This window comes from Melanotaenia boesemani, chromosome 11 (assembly GCF_017639745.1).
Source record: "Melanotaenia boesemani isolate fMelBoe1 chromosome 11, fMelBoe1.pri, whole genome shotgun sequence".
Lineage (NCBI taxonomy): Eukaryota > Metazoa > Chordata > Actinopteri > Atheriniformes > Melanotaeniidae > Melanotaenia > Melanotaenia boesemani.
This window is the reverse complement of record NC_055692.1, coordinates 27,289,820-27,311,940: the sequence shown is the minus strand read 5'-3', so window position 1 is coordinate 27,311,940 and position 22,121 is coordinate 27,289,820. Positions and strand designations below refer to the sequence as shown.

Genomic DNA, 22,121 nt, shown 5'->3' with positions numbered 1-22,121 from the left:
ATACACATTAAAATAACACAAAACTGAAGCTCATGTCCATTGCACACCATTGTCTGGCCTAAAGGAGAGGGAAAGACAGGACTGGACCAGTCACTACATGATGATGTTTTATCAAGGCACAGCCTTCAATCTGAGATTATATAAAACTCTGAAGACTATAGAGTGAACAAGCATGAATGGATCTACTGGAGGCAGTGCAACACACACACACACAGGAATTAAATGCTGCCGAGATTCAGAGCAGAGAAATCCCTGATAAGAATTAGGCTATTGATTTGCCTCAAAGGTGTGACTAATTCTTGAGTAGGAAACATTGGAAAACATAGCAAACTACTGGATGGGATATTTCAAATTGACCATTTTCAAGTAGATGTGTTTTTTAGATAGTTTTCAAAATTTTTTATTGTACAGTTTCACACAGAATTTTCACAAATCAACTATTATATTAATAGTCTCATCAAAATGTATATTCATTTATTGTTTACCCTTGACTAATAACTCTGTTTCAGCCTACCACCACTAGAAGTAACATGTAAAATGAATTGTACAATAACAACTACCCAATAGTAAAAGTTAAATGTTTCCTAGATTTCCCTCATGACTATGTACTGTTCTCCCATTTACTACAACTTTCTGTTTTCTTTTACTCATCTCATTGTCTCTGCTTAAGAAACACCAACATAGTTATAACCAGTATTTATAAAGATTTGCCATTTGTGGGGAATCAGAAACACAGTGACAATGTACTGAACTCATTTATGTTTAGAAATCCAACAAATACTAAAAAACTATCTAATTTAGTTTAGTTTAGTATTAGAGGTTTATTTGTTTTGCTTTTTTTATCACTTTTCAAATGCTAGTTCTCTTTAACTTAAGATCAAAGTATTTCTTAGACTACAATATGTGTGTTCATTAACTAGCTGCTAACGTTGTCTGCTGTGATCAGGCAGATAATGCATAGTGGTTTTATTAAGGTTTCTCTACAGACAAACTGGAGAGTGGTAAAAATGCACTGAAATAGTTAAGCTGAGTGCTTTTCTTTCAGGTGAGAAACAGCAAAGCCAGTGGTTACTGCCTGGATCAGGGCTCTGAGGACGATGACAAAGCCATTCTCTATCCCTGCCACGGCATGTCCTCCCAGGTCAGAACACACCCATGCTGACAGCTGGTCATTGCAAAAGCTGAGGGGAGCTGAGGGGAGCTGGGCTCACGTGTTTTCATTTTCTCGTGATAACACAAGTGAAAGTCACCAAATTTCACATGGTTAACTTTCCCATTGGTGGGAGAACTATATTTTTTTTCATTATTGTAATTTTATTGCTTTTGTTTATTTGTTTAATATTTTTAGCAAGCCTATTACTACTATCTGAGGAAAAGGCAGTTTTTTCAGATGAGACAAAATTGGCTTGTGCACTGCAAAGAAAAAGTAAAAACAGGCTCAAACACCATGAAAGTGGAAGTTGAGGCATTTGTGATATCAAGTTACAAGTTTTATTGAAAGAGGTGCATGGTTTTCTGTCCCAGTCATCACAGACAGCCTTTATAATGTTGAGCTCAGACCTCTGTTGGGGTTATCGTGCTTTCCCAGGAGGCTTTGGTATTGTTGCTTAAAGTGGCTCTCAAAACTTTGGTGAATGTTTGGGGTCATTGTGTCATGCAGCAGAATTAATGACCAACAAGATGTCTCTTAAGACCATACCTGCACAGTTTTTCTCCATAACTTAGCACCTTTTATTAGCACCAACATTTGGTTGTTTCTCGAGACAAAAAATCTAATTATTATCATTATTGTTATTATTACTGCCAGGGCAGATATGTCCAGTGCTTGGTCCTGTGTAGTATAGACAGCAAAGAGATTAAGGCGAACTATAGTATGACAGTTGGGGAGTGTACAATAAGGTTGAAATACACACAGCTGATGTGCATAAGTGTGGTAACCTCAGTTAACAGTTCAAAGCGAGTGTAAGTTTGATTAAAAATAAGTACAAATTGAAGCATTACAAAGTGCATTTTAATATTTAGAACTGGCTTAATTTACATCTATTTAGCTATAAATACCTTTATAATTAGAGGTATTTATATATACAGTAAATGTATACAGAAAATTATAATAATAATAATGCATTTATTTATAAATAATTAAATGTGCATCAACCAAGTCTGCATTTCCCCGCTGGCAGAAGTGTGGACATAGAGCAGAGATCTTATATATCCATTTTTTTTCTTTTGGCCTTCTAAAGTAAGATAAAATACCATTTCCATTGTGTGTTTGTCTGTTTGTAAGGCTGTAGCCCATCCTTGAGAAAATCATGTAAATGCTTGTGTAGTTTTTCTTATATATTCCCAACTTTTTCTAACTGCTTCTCTCACTTGTGACAAACATGTTTATTATTTGTTGTTTGTCGGAGCATTATAAAGTGATCAGTGGCACACAGGGCTTTTCCAAAGAGAACTTCATTGATACTTTTTTTTACCAATTCCTGGGGGATATAATCAAATGGAGATTAACCTTGTGTCATTGTTTTATTAGATTGCAGAATTGATGAGTGGGCCAAATTCAATTTTGTAGGATGCTGTAATTTTGTATTCCTTTTTCCTTTTTCTGCTTATTAAAAAATATAATTGGTGAGGATAAAATCTTACTATGCTCCTGAACAATGACACCCTCTGCCAAACCTACCATTTGGTAATCTTGTCATTTTAATCCAAAGAGAAAGTCATGAATAATATCAATTCTATTTAACCGTTTCCAGTCTAAGCCCTTCACAAACTTAACAGAAATGGCTAGCACACTACTGCTTTAAGCAGATTTTTTTATACATTTTAAACCAGAGACCTCCCAATTGGTGGACTTGGAGAAAAAAATGGAGTCAAACTGTGTCAACATAACAAAATGGCCATTTCAGCCTGAACTATTTGTATTAAAGCCCCTCAAATAATTTTCTGCTGCTCTTTATCAGAGCTGGACTTTGCAGACATTATGTTCACATATTGTACTATGATTTGATACAGATTTAGAGCTACAGCTGCATCATTCAAAAAGGAACATTTATATGTCATTTCTTTCTTTTGTGCTATGTACAATCATTCTTCATGGGTAACACATACACTGATATTTACTAATCAAATACTAGTTACCTTATTGATGATTTCTCCAAAATAATTCAGACCCTGTGGTTGCAGAGACATACTTATTTATTATGGGTATGTAATTTTTGAGAAGAGACTTGAAAAACGGGCACAGGGCTTAAGGGGGGATTTAAAGATAGATCAAATACCTTTACCTTCTTGTACCATTTACAAACCTTGTTTGGAAGAGCTCATAACTACTGCCTCAACATCTCAGATGATTTTTTTTTTTATGTTGTTTTCTGTATATATGTAGACTTTTAGCCATCTCATTATGGATGATTTGTTTTTATGCAGATACACTGTTATACATCCTATGGATCAAAGCAAATTTGGAAATCTCACACCTTCCCTTCAGGGATAAAATGATAAAGGGACCAAAATTTTCCTTAAATTCAGTTATGACAACATGTTGGTGATTCTGTTTGGTCCATTAAACTCTATCAGTTCTGTTGGTGCCTATCTTCTTTGTATGTCAATATCACTCAGTAATATAACATCAGTGTCAATGGTCACTTTGAGCATATATTTCATTCTAGTATTTAGAGTCTAAGATTATTTCTACTGTATTGTAGCATACTTTTGTGTCAGTCAGGGCTTCTTCCTCTATCTCCTGTTAGTCCAAAATGCTGCTGCTGGACCCTTTGCCGGAAAAAAAGAGGCAGGAATACATCACTCCTGTGCTTGCATCCCTTTTTTGGCTTTTATATTGATTTTTAAAATCTTGCTGCTCACCTTTTAAGCATTGCCCCTTGATAAATCTTTGACTTATTGACTTGGTACATGCCCTCCCCATTTTTTAAATCTACAGACAAAGCCCCACTAATTATTCCCAGGTCACAGTTTGTGACAAAGAGGAATGAGGCGTATACTTTTCAAGTGCCAGGCCTACTGGAAAATTGCTCCATTAAAATGTTCTTTTTCTGTAAGTCTCAGTAATGCACCCCCTATCATCAGCTAACTTTGCCTCATCTTGCATTTTAACACTACTGTGCAATTTTTCCACCTAGTAAAATACTTATCTTGACTTTTGTCTTATCTCTTGTTCTATCTCTTTCTCTCTTTCCTTTCTTATCTCATCTTATTTATCTTTATTTTTATCTTTTCTAAAAGTTAAGTAATTTGTTTTTAAGTTCAGTATTAATCTCAATGTAGTTATAACTGTGCATCTGCCTATTGTATTTAATTTGATATTAAAGAAATATCCCTCAGACTATCAAGTACTTCCCACAACAGACTGAGCTTACATACATATAGTCATGTCAGACTCAAATGGAACATTGTCCATCTTGGGTCTCCATTAACAACAGAATTCACGCTATGTGTGATCCCCCATGCTGACGGTTTTGCATGCTCAGTCTGGGGGGTTGTTGCCGCGGTGATTGCCCTTGTCTGGTTGGTCTGCCCTGACTGGGGTTGTTGCCGCCGCGGCCGCTCTAGGACATGGGTGAACTGGCTCCTGGTGTGGATGAATCGCCATAATAACATTCAGCTTGGAGAAAAAAAAAAGAAAGAATCATTTGTGTACAGAATTGGCTGCTTTGTGTGTGTGTGTGTGTGTGTGTGTGTGTGTGTGTGTGTGTGTGTGTGTGTGTGTGTGTGTGTGTGTGTGTGTGTGTGTGTGTGTGTTAGTTAGTGTGTGTGTGTGTGAGAGAGACTGTGTGAAAGATCTTAATGAGTGTTTTTAATTTCTGTTTTGATGTGTAAAGGCTTGTTTTGTTATTTAACATGCAAGAATTGAAATATGCTTACAATTTTTAATCATGTAAGGCACTCTGTGTTGCCTTTGGCATGGAAAGGGCTTTACAAATAAATTTTGATTTGATTTGATGTGTGGTGTTCTTGGGTTTATGTAGAAGTTATAAACACCAACTACATGGCTGAGGTTAGAAATTCTCTTAGGTTTTGCATATACTTATAAGTGTATTTGTAAGAATTTAGCTCAAATTGCCATGCTACATTGATCTGATTACATGTACCAAAAAATGTGATAATTTGACCTCCAAGAAATGGCTGCAAAACTTTTTAAATAGCATTAAGGTAATGGAGCATCTAATGTTAATTGGCTTGGCACAAAAATTTCCATGTGTTAATTATTTGTTATGGTCTCATTTAAAACAAATTAGCATATAAAAGGGTGCCAGACTGAGTTGTAAACAGGTCTTAGTGTGGCTTATATGGGATGTATGTTGTGTGCAACCATAGTTGACACCTTGGTAAAATCTGCTTAGAGCATTACAATCCCAGAGGACATGAGAGCGCTTTTGCAAAGTTCCATCAAGAATTCTTAATGAAACTGCTGACTATGACCTTTAGGCTGCCGTCTTTCAGAAAATAGAAGAATTATGTATCTCACATTAGACTGAGTTTGAAATATGTTTATGTAAATGTCTGTCCTTAATCCACAGATGCAATTTTATGAGCATCCTTGTGAGCAGCCCCAGTAAACCTTGAGAAATACAAAGGTGTGCCTCACTGTTTTCATATTTGTTCTGAGTGGCTCCTTAAGACAGAACTTTGGATCAAAAGGCAACTGCATACTTCCTTGTGACAAGGAGAAAACACTCATTCAGACCTTTCGCTGCAAAATTCCTCCACACAAAGCCATACTGTGCGCGGTCGATATATTTTTACATGCTGACTGAGGGCTGATCATATATATATATATATATATATATATATATATATATATAGATATATAGATATATATATATATATAGATAGATAGATAGATAGATAGATAGATAGATAGATAGATAGATAGATAGATAGATAGATAGATAGATAGATAGATAGATAGATAGTCCAACCCTCTCTAGTCATTGGTAGGACTTGTTCATATCCGCCACTTCAGCTATATGTCGGTGGCACATCTCATGCAGGGGCTTGTCCTCCCATGATGGTGACTCCATTTCATTTCATCCAGAATGAAATGGAAGAGAGGTGAATGCCTGAGGCATTCACTCAGTGCTTCATCCCTTGGGGCCATCTTTCTGATGTATTCATGGAGCTTGGATGTTTCATCTTGGATAGTGCCCTGATGCTCACTAGTCCTCGACCTCCCTCTGTGTCCTTAGTGTGTAGTCTCTGGACACTGGATTTGGGGTGAATAGCTTTGCAGATATTTGGCTGTGGCCAAGGTACTCATAGCTCTTCTCAGCATCTGTTATTCTGTCCTCTGGGAGGATAATGCTCTCTGTATTCACTGACTTCCCCCTTTTTGTTACCATTTGGCCACATTTCTCCAGTCCAAATGACATTCCAATGTCCCTTCTGTAGATCCTGGTCATGTGGATCAGTGAGTGATTGTCTCGCTCACTCTTAGCATACAGCTTGATGTTATGTCATGTGGCGACCCCATTCCTGAGTTGGTAGCCATAGCCAGTCTTGTTGAGTAATTGTTTGGGGGTTCAGGTGTATGCAGAACAGCAGCGGGGACAGAGCAGCTCCTTAGTATTTACGACATTTGATGGAAATGTGTGCAATTGGCTCAAAGTTGGCCTCAAGGGTGGTTTGCCACAGCCTCATTGAGTTTGCAATAAAGGCTCTTAGAGTGTTGTTGATCTTGCATAGCTTCAGGCATTGCAGGATCCATGTATGTGGCATTGAATCATAGGCTTTTTAGTAATCAATCCAGGCAGTACACAGCTTTTCTGTCTGGTTTTACAGTCTTGGGCGATAGTTCTATCAACCAGCTGCTAGTGTTTTGCTCTTCTGGTACCTTTACCAGTTCTTTTCTGTGTCTCTTTCATGTATTGACCTATGTGCCCACTTATCTTAGTCGCTAAGATGACTGACATGAGCTTCCATGTTGTGGAGAGACAGGTTATTGGCCAATAGTTGGATGGGACTGTTTCCTTTGGGGATCCTTCAGTATCCATCCTTTGGTCAGCCATTCAGGGTGGAAAGGACCCACCCTGAATGGCTGACCAAGGGATATACACATATATTGCAAGAGGAAGCCAATGCTTACTTGGGTTTGTCTTTATATATATATATATATATATATATATATATATATATATATATATATATATATATATATATATATTTCATTCATAAAAAAAGAAACAATCTTCACATTTTCCTTTACTTTTTTTTTTTTTTTTTTATACATAAGATGATCTTTTAGTTTTTTAGTTGTAATAATCAGTTCAATATTACATAAAATCAAGACCTTAAAAAAGTTTATTTTATTTGTACCAACCTTTTCCTGGTTAGTTCCCTGCCTGGCCCCCATTTAAACTTTTCTAGACCCACCCCTGCATATCCTTTCTCCCACCTGTCAACTACTTTATTAGAGAGGAGAGCTCCCCAGATTTATATCTCAGAACCCGTTTATAATTTCTCTCACTACATTAATGGCCCCTAAATGATCAGACCTGTGTCTCCAAAATCTGCACAGCACTAATGATTTAGAGACAACATCACCTTGTTTCCGTGACAGTAACATGGATCTGATTAACTTGAAACTAATCAATTTTGCTTACTTTAGCTAGCAACAGCTAAAGTACAATACTTTTGGGTACATATTTGCCAATGTAAACCATGAACTGCTAATATTCTCCTTCTAAGCTGAACCATAAACAAACGCAACAAGAGAGATGGTGCTTGTTTGTTTGTTTTTTGATGCCGAAAAAGTTGGGGTGTTGAACCCTCTCACCAGTAAAGTGTGAGTGCTAAAACATCCTCATCTCCCACAGGTTTGATGTCCTCAAATATAGATAGAATAGAATAGAAATACTTTATTAATCCCTTTGGAGAGTCCTCAGGGAAATTTGGGTACCAGCAGCAATACAACACCAACAGTAAAGCAGGACAAGCACAAGACACAATATAGACAAGTACAAAGCAAAATAGAGGCAACAAGGTGCAAGAAAAGCCCAAATAGAATGCAATAAATAACAATAAGATAAGTTAAATAAAACAATATAAACAAGCATTGCACACAGTAGAGGTGGTACAGATTCCCAGTTCACTATTGCACGTATAAGTTATTGCAACTGTTTGTATGGGTTATTGTGCATGTGTTGTATCAGGCAGACTGCACACCTCCCTCTCGACCCTCCTTCTCCCCCTCCTGCCTAATGCAGAGTTGTACAGTTTGATGGCTCGGGGGACAAAGGAGTCTCTGAGCCGGTTGGTCCTACTCTTGGGGAGGAGCAGCCTGTTACTGGTCAGGCTTCTCTGTGCACTGATGACAGTGTGCAGAGGGTGACTGGCATCATTCACAATAGCCAGTAGTTTTTTTAGTGTTCGCCTCTCTGCCACTGTCACCAGGGAGTCCAGCTTCATGCCAACCACAGAGCCCACCCGCCTGATGAGTTTTTCCAGCCTGTTAGCACACCTCTTTGTCATGTTACCCCCCCAGCAGACAACACCATAAAAAGTGTACTAGCCACCACAGACTGATAGAACATCCACAGGAGTTTCCTGCAGATGTTAAAAGATCCCAGTCTTCGCAGGAAGTACAGATGGCTTTGGCCCTTCTTGTACAGGTGATCTGTACAGCATGTCCAGTCCAGCTTGTTATCCAGCCACAACCCGAGGTACCTGTAGTTGTCTACAATCTCCACCTTGTCGTCCCTATTCCTGTACTCGTCCTCTCCATCATCCCTGATACACCCCACGATGGCTGTGTCATCTGCAAACTTCTGGATGTGACACAGCTCTGAGTTGTAACAGAAGTCTGAGGTGTAAAGTGTGAAGAGGAGGGGAGCCAGCACCGTCCCCTGGGGTGCTCCTGTGCTGCTAATAACAGTGTCAGATGTGGTGTCCTTTAGCCTGACGTACTGCGGTCTCTCTGTGAGGTAGTTACCAATCCAGGACACCAAGCAGGGGTCCACCTGCATCTCCCTCAGTTTGTCCAGAAGCATCAGGGGCTGGATTGTGTTGAAGGCACTTAAAAAATCCAAGAAGAGTATCCTCACTATGCCCCTCCCCTTATCCAGATGTACTTGGACACGGTGTAGGAGGTAGAGAATAGCATCCTCCACACCCACACCTGCGCGATAACTGTAGGGGGTCCTGGGCCTGTTGCACTTGGGGCTTGAGGAGATTGAGGATGAGCCTCTCCATCGTCTTCATCAGCTGGGATGTAAGTGCCACCGGTCTGTAATCCTTCAGCTCACCAGGGCGGTTTTTCTTTGGAACTGGAACAATACAGGATGTTTTCCACAGGGTAGGCACTTTCCCAGCTGTAGACTGTGGTTGAAGACATGCTGGAGTGGTTCCCCCAGTTCAGCAGCGCAGGTCCAAAGCAGACGAGGAGGCACTCTGTCAGGGCCTGCTGCTTTCCATGGGTGGAGCTTCCTCAATTCTCCCCTCACCTGTTCTGCTGTTATGTGTGGAGGGTGTTGAGATGGGGGGGAGGGGTAAAGGTTGGCAGGGGGGCTGCACAGGGGATGAAGTCAGGGAGGTTGTGTACTGCAGTGGGGGAGGGGGGACAGTGGGCTGGTCAAAGCGGTTAAAGAAGATGTTCAGCCTGTTTGCTTCTTCCACTGTCCCCCCCGCTGTTATGGCCTTTGATCTGAAGCCTGTGATGTTGTTGACACCATCCCAGACCTCCTTCATATGGCTCTCACTCAGTTTATCCTCCACCTTCCTTCTGTAGGTGTCCCTCGCCACCTTCAGGCATTGTTTCACCTCCCGCTGTGCTAATTGCATTGCCTCCCTGTCATGGTTCAGGAAAGCCACCTTCTTCCTGTTGAGGGCAGTTTGACATCTTGTGTTGTCCAAGGTTTGTTATTTGGTTAACAACGGACAGTCTTATTGAGGGAGACTATGGGTGAATCCCACTTCACCCCTTGGCCCTACCCCTTAGCCCTTCCCCTTCGTTTTGCGCGTTCACGTGAAGGGGTAGGGGTGTCCCAATTCCTTTTAGGACAGAGGGGTAGGGGTAAGGGGTAGGGCTATATACCCCTTCAAACGAAGATTTTTCAGAGGCACACTTAAAACTATATGAGAAAGCAAGTGTTTCTACGCACATCACGCTTTCTTAAGGTGCAGGGCAACACATACTCGCACAAAAAAAAAAAAAAAAAAAAAAAAAAAAAAAAAAGCCACAGAGAAAAGAGCGTATACCAGCACACACGATTAATTTTAATGGCATGCAAAATTCGTACATTACGTCCCACATATGCCTGTCGATAAGCAATAAGTCAAATAATTGCATGGTAACGAAAAAATGAGCGCAACAAGTTTGCCGCCGCGATAGTTTTCATTAGCCCCCCCCCCCATCTTACTGCACCATAGACTGTGTATGACAACAGGTTTCACTATTTAGTATCTCGACTGAACGCTCTTGTGGAGTGATCTCTCTCATGTCATGTTTGACAGCAGCATGTTGCAGCACGAGACCGTGGTGAACCACTGTGCGAGCCGGTATGCTGCGTTTGTTTACAGGGCTACTCTCACGCATCGGCCGTTAGACTCGTGCATTTGAATGGCTTCTTACGCTCTCACGCTAAACCTCTGATTTCTCACGCTGGAATACACTTTAAGAGCAATGCCGGCTAATGGAGAGGTTCTAGAGGATTCCCAGTGGGCCGCATTACTTTTGTGCCGGTGTCCCGGCGTATATGTCAAAAAGACGCAGCGTCGCGTTGCAGCAGCGGTTCACTCACTGCTCATAGATCAGACTGACACGCAGTGATAAGGGAGATATTTCAGCTTCACAAACAGCAACGATGCACAATATAGTTTTTCCTAGTTTTTTTTAAATACAGCCAGCAGTTTTGCTGGTTTTTCCTGTTTGAGCCCCATGTTTAATATTTTTTTAATATATTTATTGTTTTTTTTTTATTTAGTTTCTTCCAGTTCCTGTGTAAAATGTTCTTTAGTGACTACTGATGACGTATGTGACTGTTGAAGGGGTGTCCCAATTCGTAGGGGTGGACTTTTCAGCCCTACCCCTTCTAGCTCCGTTTTAAGGGGTAAGGGGCAAGGGGTAGGGGTAAGGGGTAGGGCCAAGGGGTGAAATGGGATTGGGCCTATGTCAAGCGAGAAGTTTATGTAGTCCGTCAGACAGTGAGTCTGCTCCTCTATGTCCTCACCATGTTGTCTCAGCAATACATCCCAGTCAGTGATGTCAAAGCAGTCTCTCAGAGCATCCTCTGCCTCAGGTGACCACTTCCTGATTGAGGGTGTGGTTTTAGACATCCTTTTGACCAGGGGGGTGTACTGTGGCTGTAGGTGAACCAGGTTGTGGTCAGACTTTCCAAGTAGGGGGAGGGGGGTGGCTCTGTAGGCATCCTTCACATTTGAATATAGCAGGTCTATTGTTCTGTTGTTCCTTGTGGGACAGTCTACAGCCTGGTAGAAGGAGGCCAAGGTAGAGTCCAGGGAAGCATGATTAAAATCCCCAGATATGACCATAAACGCCTCGGGGTGCTTTGTCTGCAGCCTTGCTGTTACTGTGTGTATCTTCTCACAGGCAGCTGATGCTTCCACACTTGGTGGGATGTAAACACAGAGCACGATCATGTGACTAAGCTCCCTCGGCAAGTAATATGGCCGCAGACTAACGGCTAACAGTTCCAAGTCCTGGCAACACAGTTCCTTTTTCACTGAGACATGTCCAGGGATGTAGAGCCAGTCAACTCACTTTTTCCCATATTGCCTCTAAACACGTCCATGTCTTGCCCTCATTAATGACGGATGCTGTTAATGTGTTAAATGAGTTAAAAATTTTAACACAATTAATTACATAAATTACTTACCACCGTTAACACATTGGGCCTTTTTTTTTTTGTTTGTTTTGTTTTTTTTTTTGTTTGTTTTTTTGACAGCCTGTATACATATATCAGCCTGTTGTGTACAAAATAAATTTTTTAGGAATCAGATTTTAGAATGGGTAAATGTTGTAGCATTAATGAGCTTTTTAATCTGCACAGTAGTTTGCATTGAGCAGTTTGATGAATCAGAGCAGACAAATGACACAATTTTAATTCTTTATTTAAATGTAGTTTCAAATGAATGGTCAGGACGAAAATGCAGTAAACTAGTTCTTATTTAAAACTTGACCCAACCTCTAAATCAGCTTTTCTAACATCTGCTTTACTGGCTCCAATGAAAACTTTTATCCAATTTAATTACTACACTTTTGTTAAAAAGTTTTTGTGTTTGCTTGTTTTGATAAAAAAAAAAATAGGTCTAAAATCAAAAGTCTTTCCTGGTCTCCAGAGCTCATGTTTACATTAATGCTGAAGTAAAAAATGCATTTCATATCTATACTGTACAGTGAAGGTTTGGTGGCAATGTATGAAACTTCAATGGACTCATCCCAACTCTATGTTTGCTTTGTGCTTAATTTCTTTGGTGGATTTAGACATACAAGGAACACTAAAAAAGTCCCTATTCCCACATTCCTAAATTATCATCTTCTTGATTTGTGTCATCTCAGGCCTCCATTTTCTCTTGTTTTAGGGCTAATGGTAACAATTCAGGTCAGAATTGTGTTTAGGTTTTGATCAAAACTAAAAGGATAATTATAAGAAAATATTTCAGTTTAATGCTCACACAGTCCAGAGTGATGGACTCTGGGAAGACGAGGAAGTGGGGGTGAAAGGTGTCTATGGTTGGAAGGAGTGCTGTTATTGGTTGAAAAGTTTGATATATTATGGTATTGAACTGGGGGACATAGTACTCTGGAAACGAACATAAACTCTGAGCTCAAACTTAATAATTTACACCTTCTGCCAGTCTGCCTGTAGTTTCAGCAGTATGTATTTTTAGAGAATAGCAGCTAAACAGAAACTCTGCAAACCACATTTAATAACATCTGCTTACTGAAGCACATTTCTAGTGTCTGCTTTCTACACATCCTTTTAAAATGTGTTTGTTTCTTTATGCTATATGTTTTGCTTCTGCAGTATTTGAGTCTAGGAAACCAACACATTGATTGGCTTTTTGTTGCAGCTTGCTCGTTACACTACAGAGGGTCTTCTCCAGCTTGGACCCCTGGGGTCAACCACCTTCCTACCTGACACAAAATGCCTCATTGATGATGGCAGAGGACGTACTCCCAGTCTGAAAAAATGTGAGGTTGTCACAAGGACTTCCCAGAGACTTTGGGACTTCACACAGGTAAATAAAGAGCATTCTGTGACACAGATCTTCTCTAAATATAACAAATGTTGATGATGAAATAAAACTGTAATGTTTATGTTACAGAATGGATGCAATTTGGTCTTATTTTATGTCTTTTTTATGTTTGCAGAATGGTCCAATCATCAACAGAGACACTGGTCGGTGTTTGGAGGTAGAAATGTCCAAAGATGCCAACTTTGGTCTTCGCCTGGTGGTCCAGAGATGCTCTGGTCAAAAATGGATGATACGAAACTGGATTAAGCATCTCAGGCACTGAAGAGACTTCTGACACAGTTTGGGTAGTGCTTCAAGTCATGGTCGGCTTTCTAGCTGTGGACACTTCAGAGAGGAGTTGGAATTGGTGGTGCTACAGTGTGTGATATCTCACACTGCAGACTATGTAGCACCCTGAGCTCCCCTCAGGCCACTGAGCTTTCCCAACTCCAAATCTGTCTTACAAAAAAAAAAAAAGATCAATTTATTAGTTCCACTGAGCAGCATGTTCGAACTGGACATTAAAACAAGCTGCACTGTTTGATATAACCCACATTTCTGACATTCAGCTACATGTACAGAACACAGTACTTGAGTGCAGCGTTTCCACCATAAAACTCTCAGATTGCAGGAGATAAAAAGGCTTGTGACTGCATATGTCTGTTGATTTTTTTTTCTGGGTGGATTTGAATAAATAAGGAGAGATAATTGTTGTCACTGGCCACATTAAAGTTATTCTTTTGAAAGGTAATTTGAGAAAATAGCTTTGGGGCAATGTTCCTCCCTGGCAAGACATGTAATAGGCTTCAAAGGGACCCGCTGTCCTTAAATAAAGCAACATTTCACCTGCACTCACACCAACCTCCACACTTGTTTTTTTCTTCGGACTGCATTGCTCACTGTGGACAAGAGCAATCTTGTGCCTTTGTTTCTCTTATTTTTCAGCTTCATCTGACCAGGGAATGTCAGCCCCAAGCATGTATGAAAATATTTGAAAATTAAATTATAAAATAATGTATAAAACAGTGTAATGATAGTAATATATTGTAAAAAGTGAAAAATTGTTATCTGTCCTCTGATAACTTTTAGGATATTAAAATCGTTTTTATGAGGTGCTTGTCTGTTTTTTTCCTTATCAGCCAGTCTGATGTGGAGATATGCCTGTTCTTGCTGTCTTACATAAAAACACACTTTTCTTTTGTATTGTTGCAAGGCCAGTCTCTAAAAAACGGCTCAACAATTACTCATCTTTTGTTGTGCTTGTTCTTACAAACAGCTCAAACCTCCATCAGATTTCTGGACCTGCGCACTTTAATTGTTCCATCCATACACCAAAAAACAGGCCTTCAGATAGAAAGTTTTTCAATTATTGTACTGACAAAGAGCTTCAATCCTTACTCATTTTTTTCTCCCTTTTCAGATGCAGCCACAGCTGTGATTTACTGTTGAGACTAAATTGGGAGTCTTTGAAAATGCTTTTAAAATATCAGTATAACTCTTACCCATAAATATTAAAACATACTCAGAGGCATTTACAATCCCTTTCAACTTGCTATTAAATGGTTTTAAATAAATGAAGGATGCAATAAACCAGCAGGTTCAATGTTATTTTGTAGTACAGTAACATCTGACCTGATGTAGGAAAGTCATGGATGTTGTCTCAAATATGAATCTGAGCCTGGGAAATTCATCCAAGGGTTTTTCAGCCATGTTACTGATCTTATAAAATTGCAGATAAATATTTTTTGTCTGTCTTTTAATGATTGACACTTTAATCAGGCTTATAAACAATGACTCAGTTCCATTTATTGGCCAGTAAACCATGTCAGTAAATCAGCATGCACAATATCAGGACCTTGGATCTGCTCTGGAAATCAGATCTGCCATTTACTTTATTTAAAATGTACTTTCCCCTGTAGGTTGCAACAATAATATTGTCTCATTCCAACAGTGTAAGTAAAAACATCCTACTTCCTTAGATTTATAGACGTCTTGTAGTGGCTAGCAAGATTTAAGCCACAATGTGCTCACCCGTCCTGAGAATTGAACACACTTGTTCCATTCATGATGCCAGCTATGTGTGTCAAATCTAGTTTTGCTCTCCTCCATCTTGGCTATATAGTGCATTTTAGGCTGAAATGAAAGTGAAAAAGTCCCTTTTACTGGAGTTAGCTATGCTTTCCAAACTGCATGTTCCAAAGGCCAATTTTAATTTGGTTTCCAGTTGGTTTACCCTGAGAGATTCCCTCCTCTTGCCACTGCGTCATGCTTCTTCACCTCTAATCATTTCATATGAGCAATGCATCATCTGTGTGTCCTCTAAACAAAGATTGCTCCAGCCCTCCCAAGGTAATATCTTATTCGGGTCTCCGACAAGGTTTGCAAACACACTGCCAGGGCAATGTCTGTCTTCGGGAAAATGCTTGAACCGAGAAATTATTTCAACAATGTTGGTTTACCTGGACTTAACACCTGCAAAATAATATTACCACACCTGACAGAGTGAGTGGATTCAGTAGGTTACTGTTCAATGCCACAGAGGTTCACCAGTCTAGTCCATTTACAGAACACTTCCAACTGTGGTGAACACAGCAGAAACTGAAAGCTACAGTTTTGTATGTGGCTGTATTTTTCAAGAGGTTTGTACATATCACTGTTCAATACCCTCATGCAAAACAAATAATTCCCATTTGGATTTGAGGTTAAAATTGCAATGGGGATGAGGGTTGATGTCTGAACCTAAAGTCAACCATTAAAAATTTAGGATCTCTAATTTGTAGATTTATTTTGCAGTGTCTACCTTGGAGTCATAACAATCCAAGCTAAATTCAGGCTTTGAAATCCAACCTTCTGTTTTCTATGAAGAGGTAAAGCATGAGGGACAAATTTTAATGCTTGAATATTACATTTTAAATGGGCTATCATTTCATAATGCTCCTTGTTAAAGTTAGGAATTAACATTGGTGTGTTTAATCGACTTCAGTCTTGTCACAGGGCTACAAGTGAGTGCATGTGTGTAAAACCACAGGACCCTGGAGCAGTAGCTAGTTTGTTGTAGCAGGTGAAAAGGGGAGCAGACTGCATTTAGACTGCATTCATTTTCCACTCAGAATTGATGACAGAAAGACAGTGAGTGATGGGCTGGTGGAGAATGGGAAGGCATGGCTAAAGTGTGTGTGCTTGAGTGAGTCTGTGTGTGTGTGTGTGAGACACAGGACTGTGGGCAGAGAGTATTGTTGGAGGTTGGATGAACAAGGACCTGAGACCCTGAGCCCCAGACTCTCATTCTCTCTCATTGTGATGCTGACATTATGTTTTCTCTATGCCTGGGCTGCAGAGGGATTGGTGGCTGCAGTATTCAGACAGCTGCAGGCTGGGAATGCTAGAGCTTGGGGGAGGGAGGAAGGGGGGGGGGGGGGGGGGGGGGGGGGGGTCTATTAGCAGCATCCAGCAAAAGTGCTTAAAAATACAACATTTCCATTGTGGGACTAACTCAATATTTCTCTATATCCCCATTAATAATGTTTGCACTTGTATTCATAACTAAGAGTGTGACAGGGGAGGTTTATTCATTCACAGAGAAACTGGCAGTAATTAAAACGGAAATGTGTAAAGCACATAGATCTGGACGGATGGCCCGCACAGTCAGTTTAAAAAGTGCAGAAGTTTTAATGAGCAAACTTTAAGGGGCAGACTCACATGCACCCATGTAATCATCAGGCAGATTTGTCTTCAAACCGAGGGTATCTGTTAAACCCCCCCCCCTAAACACACACACACACACACACATATATATATATATATAAATATATATATATATATATTAATTCAACATCATTTGGTTTTATAAAAAGAAAAGAGAGAAAGTTTAATTTAGGAATCAAAATGACCTTTTAGCCTTATCTACTTGCATCCATCTCCAGGGATTATTAAAAAAAAAAAAAAACTCATACATCCCTGCAGTCTGGATAACAGCCAGACTTTATGGTAACTGTCAGTGGGTCATTTCAGCATAGATTAATACTGTGCAGTTTATGAGCCCTTCTTAAGATGAGATGATAATTTCTCTTTGGAGTATTTCACCTCTTTATTAGTCCTCATCTGAGGCAGACAATCTTCACTCTGTTCTGGGCTCGCATAACAGGAAGCACATGTTATAATAAACTCCTTCTCACTGTATTGCCTGTTAAATATGGAATGATTTACATAAACACAAAATGTGAATAGAAAAGAACACAGGAGCAAACTATACATAAAAGCAGCTTTGTACCATGAACATCCTATAGTAGAGTCCTGTTTCTGACAGTTATCCTTTTATTTTATATTTTTTGTTAGTACAAAATCTACATCTTTTCTCTTACATCTGTGCTTCATTCAGTTTGGATTGTTAAACAGCTGAGCTCATTGATCGGGAGAAGCCTATTCTGCTTCATTCAACATGAAAATAGATAAATGAATAAAAGCAGCAGCACTTCTTTAGTTTAAGCAAAACAAGTTGAAATGAAATTTACAAATTGCATGTGACAGTTTTTACTTGCTGTATCTCACAGGGTGACCGACAGCACCCCAACAACAAGACTGGGAAGTTAAAAGATCCTGTAGACTTGGAAAACTTTTCTTTGTTGAAAGGGTCAAATATTTGACCTGCATCAATCAAACAAAATAACAAAGGACATTGCTAACGCTTCTCAATTCTATTAAGAACTGTCCAACACATTAATAAAACATGAAGGAAAGCAGTAAACCCTCATCTTTGAGAAGGAACTGTAGTTGGAACAAAATCTTGGTTGATCATGACTAACCCCACTGAGAATATCTGCAATGTGCTGGAGAAGTCTTTACACAGCGCACATCATCAATACAAGACCCTGGTAAAAAATTAATGTGGGCCAGGCAGTTTATACGGGTATCAGTGAAACAACATATCATATCTTGAATAGCAAGTTTTTTTCCACACAAGTATTTGAATTTTTAAACGGATGGTGATGCCTTTTTAACCTTGACTTGGTTTGACAAAGATCTTCACAATGTGTTTCTCATTCATTTATTCAGACACTCATTCAGTCCTTTTTATTATGTTTGCTTCTTTCTGTTTGATTTGATATTAAAGTCTGTATGTTCCACACACACAACCTGGCTTCTTTTTAGGTTGTTTGGCTCCTTCAAGCTGCGGAGCTGTTTGTGTATCAGCAGTAAAGCCAATAAAGCTGCACATCTGTCATTCAGAAACGTTGCTGAAAATATCACATTAACTACAGCATGGGATGTAAACTCAAGCCACACAAACAGTATCATTATAATATATTTATCTATAACTATGAGCTTCACAAATGTGTTAATTAAATTTATTTTAGCAGAAATGGTAAACCGGCGGCTGAGTAATTAGCTCAGTAATTGACTTGTGCTGTTAACATCAGTTTAGTTGTTTTATGATAAGATTAGAAGGAAAGCACTAAAGCAAGTCATGCAAAACTACAATCTTGGCATAATGAGATTTATGAAGAGTCAAGAGTTAATTTGTGAAATTAAAAAAGAAGCTTCCAGATGAAATTGCAGTTTTTGAACCTACATCAATCAATTAAGTTTCAGGGAAACAGCCACTTGTACACTGTACATGCCAACATTTAGGTTTTCAAACAGCTTTATCGTTCTTTGTGCCTTAAATCTTTTTGAGCCGTCTCATTCAGTATTTTTCTGTCTGTGTGCAGTGAGCAGAATTACCCATGTTAAGGTTCTATTTTTTATCAACCCATGAAATTAAATTGTTCATATCATGTAGGTTGTGTCTTAAAACACTGTCATAATCATCTCAAGCATTTAAGAAATTTAGGGATTTATGAAGGACAGACTTTGGTAACCACTGTCTGGAGAAACAAACAAATGTTGGCGCTAATAAATGGTTTGAAGAAAAACTGCAAGTATCGTCTTATGAGGTATCCTGTCCTTCAAAACTGGGATTTAATGCATTGTTAGTTGTAAAAAAAACTAACCATGGAGCCTGCCAGGCTGCAGGAGCAGTCTACCCCTATATTACAATTTTTATGCCAAGACAAAAATTAATGATTCCAAACTCTAAGTCTGAAATTAAAGTAAAGCAGTACCTTTATATTTCCATTAAGGAATAAAAATAAAACAATAAAAACTCATTCCCAAAACTGTCTTTTTTATAGTTTAGCATATATGAAAGCAACTTAAGTTTTCTTGTGGAAACAAGATCTGAAAGCCTTCAGTTCACAAAGAACTGCCCTTTGTACCTTTGGAGGGTAAATACTAAATAACCAGAAGGAAAGACATCCAACGAGTTTCAAGGAATAAAGTGCTTTGGGCACCTAAACAGTCACATTAGCTGTCAAAAGTACAAAAAATAGCTGGTCTTTGGAACCCACTGCCATCGTGGTTTGGATCAAGCACATAATTGACAACCCTCGGCCAGATCAACTGGCTTACAGAGCAGTTCATCTCTTTTCCTTTGTGTGTCTTGATTTAGCCAGAAGGTGCAGTTTCCTTATCAACAATAACTGCTTTCTTTATTCTGTCAATAGTGCAAAGGGGTGATGGTGATTTTAGACAGTTATGCTGTACGAGCTGTTGGGAAGAGAGAGGAGAGCGGGTACGTGCTTGAACAGCTTGTGGATCGTATAATGAGATCTCCAGAGATGAGCAGCACAGTAGCTCCAAGACACAATTAGGCCCAGTATCACTCTACCTCCAAGTTAGACCAGTAAAGGGAGCACTGAGGTGTTATGTGAGCATGTTTGGATGAGTGTGTGTATGTATGTTGTGGAATCACCAACTGGCATGATTGATTTTTGAGCCACACACTAAATACTAGGCTTTTCTTTGAAGAAACACGTTTATAATTTGCTCACAATAACTTGCCTAGTCTGTATGGACCATTAGCTTTCAAAGGTAATTTCCCTCATAATGCTTAATATCAACTTTGTTCTCTTATTTGGTTTTTTCTCAAACCTTTCCAAGTGTATTTTCTGGAGCTATGTGAGACTAAGTTCTGCTTCCACACAATGCTCCAGGCTGGTTGGTAAATCTAGAGAGGATGCAGCTTCTCAGCAAGGTCTCTAGTCCATTATAGTTTGGACTGCAACAGTCTCTGATGCCTAAAAAAAATTTTACTTAGGAAGGAACTGCTCCAGTTCCTGCAAAAAAATACTCTTCTTCTGTAAAATAACAACATCACAGGATGTCATTTGTTTTGATTTAGTAAATTAATAAAGAGACAGGTTTAACTTAGTGTGATTACATTTAATATAATAGAAATTAAATGGCCAGTCTTAAAAATAGTGGAGGCGTATCTATCATAGTATTGTTCCAGCCATTAATAGGATACTAAATCAAGCAAGAGTTACATTAAGTGGCAACAAACCACACCAAGCAGTCTGTGACCTTTTTAAACCTGTAAAAGTTACATCACTATTAATAAACCTTGTTTTATCCCGCAGAGGTCCATAGTATGAAAGTCTTTTCGGCAGGATTCTATTTACCGTCATGAGCTCAGGGTGGAAAGTCAGAAGCAATAGGACAAACAGAAAATACTTTATTGATCTGCAGCTCTTCCCTAATTCTAACGTCAACACTAACATGCTCACAGCTTTGTGCAGTGTATGTAGGAGGAAACGCAAAGAAAGGTGAATGTCCCACAAAATAATAACAGTTCAGCTGGGATCACATAACATCATGAAAATCTGACTAATAATAAAATTATTAACCCATTCTGCCTCTGAAGACTATTTTCTAAGGTTTATAGAACTCATAAAAATCATTTTAATAATTAATGTGCATTTTATTTTAAAACATAATTCAATATCTCATTTACAATAGAACATAAAAATTATAAAATGAACATGAGACATTTAGTTATTTTATTAATAAAATGATCTATTCATGAAGAAGCTGAGGAACAAAACATCTTTTAAAAAGTTGTAATGGGAAAAGATAAGACTGGAAATCTAACTGTTATTAAAAAGTTAGGGGAACATACAGAGGGTGAATACACATCCATCTTCCACTTTTCATTTCTTCTTTTGTTTGTTTTTTCATTTGTTGGTTGTTTGTTTTTGGGATATTTTTATATGTATTGGGGCTTTTTATTTCTCTTTTTTTTTCTTTTTGTAGTTTAATTTGTTCACTTCACTAATTGGTATTTCTTGTGTAATATCTTTGCATAAAAAAAAATTTAAATCACAGGTTCTAAGCAAAAAAATAAATAAATTAAAAAAAAAACCAAAACTACTGACAAGGTGAGCATTGAACACTACTTTATTGAATGCTTTTTATCCTTTAGATTTGCATTATATGAAGTTATGTAAAACAGCTTGTATTAGTTATATTAACACATACACACACACTTACTCCATCACCACCACACTGCATGCGAACTCCTCAGGGCTGCTTTATGCTAATAAGCTCCATCAAGGTCAGCCAGTCTTTTTCACTGCTTCAACATCCCAATGTTCTTTCCACATTGTAGACAATGATGACTTTTATGGCACTATTTCCTAAAAGCGCTCAATGACTTCAGGGAGCATGCATTACCCAAAGCAGCATTTGAGGTTATTTGCCACAGCAAGGTTCTCTTAGCCCCTGAACTCTCATTGCAGCTTCATTCCAGCAGAGATCTCTTATAATGTGTCTCCATCTCTGGTTCATGACAAGGACAAAAACTTTTCCAAATCATGGGGTCTGTCTCCATCAAAGTGATGAAAATTGAAATATTGTTTGTGATTAACACAAGCTCAGGGTAATTTCAAGTTGCAGCTGAGTGATAAATTCCTACTGAGTGTTGAATATTTAGTGTGAATTGCATGCTGATGTGGTAGGAGAAGCACAGCCAGGGTCAGTGATGAGCAACAAACAATTTTTGTGTGAGGGATTATTGTTCATGCCACTAGCCT

General features: G+C 38.9%; 1 protein-coding gene across 1 annotated transcript in view; it reads left to right on the top strand.

Moving 5' to 3' along the window:
• Positions 1-14,323, top strand: part of galnt9 (polypeptide N-acetylgalactosaminyltransferase 9) — a 108,615-nt gene extending 94,292 nt beyond the window's left edge. Inside the window, exons 9-11 of the mRNA XM_042000469.1 lie at positions 1,046-1,141; positions 13,048-13,215; positions 13,349-14,323. Of these exons, the coding sequence (XP_041856403.1) occupies positions 1,046-1,141; positions 13,048-13,215; positions 13,349-13,495 (411 nt within the window). The 3' untranslated portion in view covers positions 13,496-14,323. The remainder of the gene's footprint in view (positions 1-1,045; positions 1,142-13,047; positions 13,216-13,348) is intronic.
• The last annotated feature ends 7,798 nt before the right edge of the window (positions 14,324-22,121 follow it).